General features: G+C 34.5%; 1 protein-coding gene across 3 annotated transcripts in view; it reads left to right on the forward strand.

The window, feature by feature from the left end:
- PIGN (phosphatidylinositol glycan anchor biosynthesis, class N) overlaps positions 1-3,660 on the forward strand; it is an 88,985-nt gene that overhangs the window by 65,351 nt on the left and 19,974 nt on the right. For all 3 annotated transcript variants that reach the window (XM_005881792.2, XM_005881793.2, XM_014529649.1), the window contains 2 exons: positions 226-301; positions 3,058-3,131. In XM_005881792.2, coding sequence (XP_005881854.1) covers positions 226-301; positions 3,058-3,131 — 150 coding nt within the window. The remainder of the gene's footprint in view (positions 1-225; positions 302-3,057; positions 3,132-3,660) is intronic.

The raw sequence follows: 3,660 nt of genomic DNA on the forward strand, positions 1-3,660 counted from the left end.
TAATACAATTGTAATTTTTGTAATTGCTTTTTATACTGAAGGATATATTGTGGAGATTGATATATACCTCATTCATTTTAGTGGCTTCATAATGTTCCTTGTATGTTTGTGTTTTTAGTAAGTAGAGATTTTTAGAAAATTCATTTAAACATCCTTTTCAGTAGACATTCTTTTAAAGTTACAGTGTAAATTCTAAAATAATTTTTCTTTATATTGGTTCTTTAGCTTTGATCTTGCCTCTGTCTACTGCTTTCTGACTGTGTTTAGTCCTTTTATGATGGGAGCCCTGATGTTGTGGAAGGTAAGTTTTCTTATTTTCTTTACTTTTTTTTCTTTTTTTAATATATTTTATTGATTTTTTTTTACAGAGAGGAAGGGAGAGAGATAGAGAGTTAGAAACATCAATGAGAGAGAAACATCGATCAGCTGCCTCCTGCACATCTCCTACTGGGGATGTGCCCGCAACCCAGGTACATGCCCTTGACCGGAATCGAACCTGGGACCTTTCAGTCCGCAGGCCGACGCTCTATCCACTGAGCCAAACCGGTTTCGGCTTCTTATTTTTTTAAGATACTAATTAATTAATATGATGAACTCATTGTAACATTAAGATTATATAACATTATGTGACATTAAGGTTATATATAGTCATTGTGTCAAATTTAAATAGCATGGAAAGAAGATACTGTCTCAGACACTGCAGAATGGGAAGTGGGGCCCTCTAGCCTTTACTCCAAAATATAACTAATCATTTTGCTTCACTCTTAAACTCACTAAACTTCAAAAAAAGTAGAAATTCTGTGTTAGTCCCAGGAAGTGCTATCAAAGGTGATTAAAGCCTGTGAGGAAGTGCAGTACAGATCAAAACTGCTTTACTTCTCAAGATTTAAGGGTCCCCGGATCCATGTTCCCCAGCCTCAAGACTGTCGACCATATTAATCTTTTCCCAAATCCATGACCTAGAATTGATTCATTCATCCAACAAATATGTCATTGACTGCTTACATTCAGTAACATGCCAGGCACCAGCTAGGTGCTAAGGATACCAATATAATTCTCAGCTCATCAGGGGTTCATTCTCTTCTGTGAAATTTAATTAGTGTACTTTCCCTTCGTCTCTAGGGTCATTATGCTTGTCTTATTCTCTCTACCATAGTGCCTGGCACATTTTACATAGTTAGTACAGTCCTCCCTTGGAATCTGAGAGGGTTTGGTTCCAGGACCCCTCACCCACCCTGCAGATACCAAAATCTATGGATGCTTCCATCTCTTATGTAATATGGTGTGGCATTTGCATATATGTAACCTACACACATCCTCTTGATTACTTTAATCATCTCTAGATTATTTATAATAGCTAATATAATGTAAGTGCTATATAATTTGTTATTATAATGTTTTGCTTAGTGAATAATGGCAGGAAAAAAGTCTATGCATTTTCAGTACAGTGCAACCATTATTAGGCCTAACCACATCTATATATATATATAAAAGCCCAAGCAACCGAATGACCGGTCAACCGGTTGCTATGACATGCACTACCACCAGGGGACAGATGCTCAACGCACAGGATCAGGTTCCCTCCTGTCTGGATTGGGCCTTCAGGGATCAGGCTCCCTCCTGTCTGGATTGGGCCTGCTGGGATCGGGCTCCCTCCTGTCTGGATTGGGCCTGAGGGGATCGGGCCAAAACCAACTATCCAACATCCCCCAAGGGGTCCCGGATTGTGAGAGGGTGCAGGCCAGGCCGAGAGACCCCACTGGTGTATGAATCCGTGCACCAGGCCTCTAGTACATATTAGCAATAATGTAATTTTTCTCCCCAAATATTTTCAATCCATAGTTGGTTGACTCTGTAGATACGGAGGGCCAATTATATATATATTTGTTTAGATAAAGTGACTAATATCTACCAAAAATCTGATTGCCTTCTGTTCAGATCACAAAAGTAATAATTGTTAAAAGTATGTATCTCTTAATAGGATTAATATCCTATTTTTTTGTTGTTACTGCACTAATACAAATGTAACTTTAAGAAATGTTAAAAAGATGTTCATTATCTTGTGTCCCATTCCCTAGTGAATTATTTTAGAACATGTGCTTCCTTAATCTTAATTTACATTTTTTATAATGGTAGTTGTTCTTTTCTCAGTCTTTTAAAAACCATGGGCCTTTAATTTAAAAAGTAAATAAATAAAAGCAAAAGTTTTCATTAGAATGCTAGACCTTTAACCTCTGTCCTCATTCAGTGAGCTTTACTGACATAATGCACCTGAAGACTCTCTGCGGATGTGGCTGGGAGCGAAGGTCATCCTGAACTCCGTGTAGTCACATAACCTTCACTTGAAAAGGAATCTTAGGCAGTCTTGAACATTTCTTTTCCATATCGCCTCACTCTCCTCTTTTTAAAAATATCAAGTAATATATATTTTTTATAAATTGGTCATTGGAAAACAGCATCTCAAAATATTATCAGTGTTAGCTCAGGGTTATGGATTTTTAACCTCTATAAATTTTATTATGCCTTTTGCATTGTTTTACAATTTTTTACAGTGATATGAATTTTATAAACATAAATAAATTAGTATTAACATAAAACAACCAAAGCAATGGTAAAGCAGCTGAATTATGTTTATGGAGTTATAATATCAAATAACCAGATGGGTTCAGGGATCAGTGAATCCAATTATCAGGTTCCAAAATTTATTTGATTTGGCCATTCTCTGCCTTTCACACCCTCTTCAAAGCATTTGAACATGGTCCTTTAATATAAGTAGTTATGTGGAACAAAAATTTGTAATAGATTTTATTTGGAATGTGTTGATATTTGTTATTTTTTATATTGCATATGCTGTTGATGTAGATTTTAAAATCAGCTTCATCACTGTTCTGTGTGTCATTGGTGTCATGGTTTTATTTCAGCATTCACTCTACACTAATATAGATAAAAGTTATTTGAGAAACTGAAATATTTCTATAAACAGGAATAACATTTATTTCAAAAAGCTTTTCATATGCTTCGGCTGTTCATGGCATCATTTTTTGTTCTTTTAAACAGATTTTTATCCCCTTTGTTCTGGTGATGTGTGCTTTTGAAGCCGTTCAATTAACTACCCAGTTATCATCAAAAAGGTAAGGTGAATATTTAAGAAACATTGGATTTGTACACTTTTTGGAAATGAGGATAAGCATTTGAGGGAATTTGGTGTGATTACTGTTAAGACACTGTAACATAGATTGTTTATTATAAAAATGAAAAAAAGATACTTCACCCTTTTAGAGTTCAATTTCATTAGAGGAAATCAGCTGATCAGAGCCTCTGGTAGACAAATACACTTTCTTAACAATGAAATGTTATTAGAATATCATTAAAGCTAATGAAGAGCCTCCTTACAAAATAGTAAAACATAAATGTTAAATTTTTGTGGTGAATAACTTCTATGTTATAGATATAACTGTGCCTACAAAACAAATGAGGGATATCAGTCTGTTTGGGGGATTATTTCTTAAATATGTATTAGACAAATCTATTAACATTATTTCACTTTGCATGGCTTGAAATTAACTCCTAAATGTCAATAATATACATTGTTTCTTTTTTTTTCTCTTTTTTTTTTCTTTTTTTTTAAATTAAATCTTTATTGTTCAGGTTACATTTGTT

This window comes from Myotis brandtii, unplaced genomic scaffold (assembly GCF_000412655.1).
Source record: "Myotis brandtii unplaced genomic scaffold, ASM41265v1 scaffold69, whole genome shotgun sequence".
Lineage (NCBI taxonomy): Eukaryota > Metazoa > Chordata > Mammalia > Chiroptera > Vespertilionidae > Myotis > Myotis brandtii.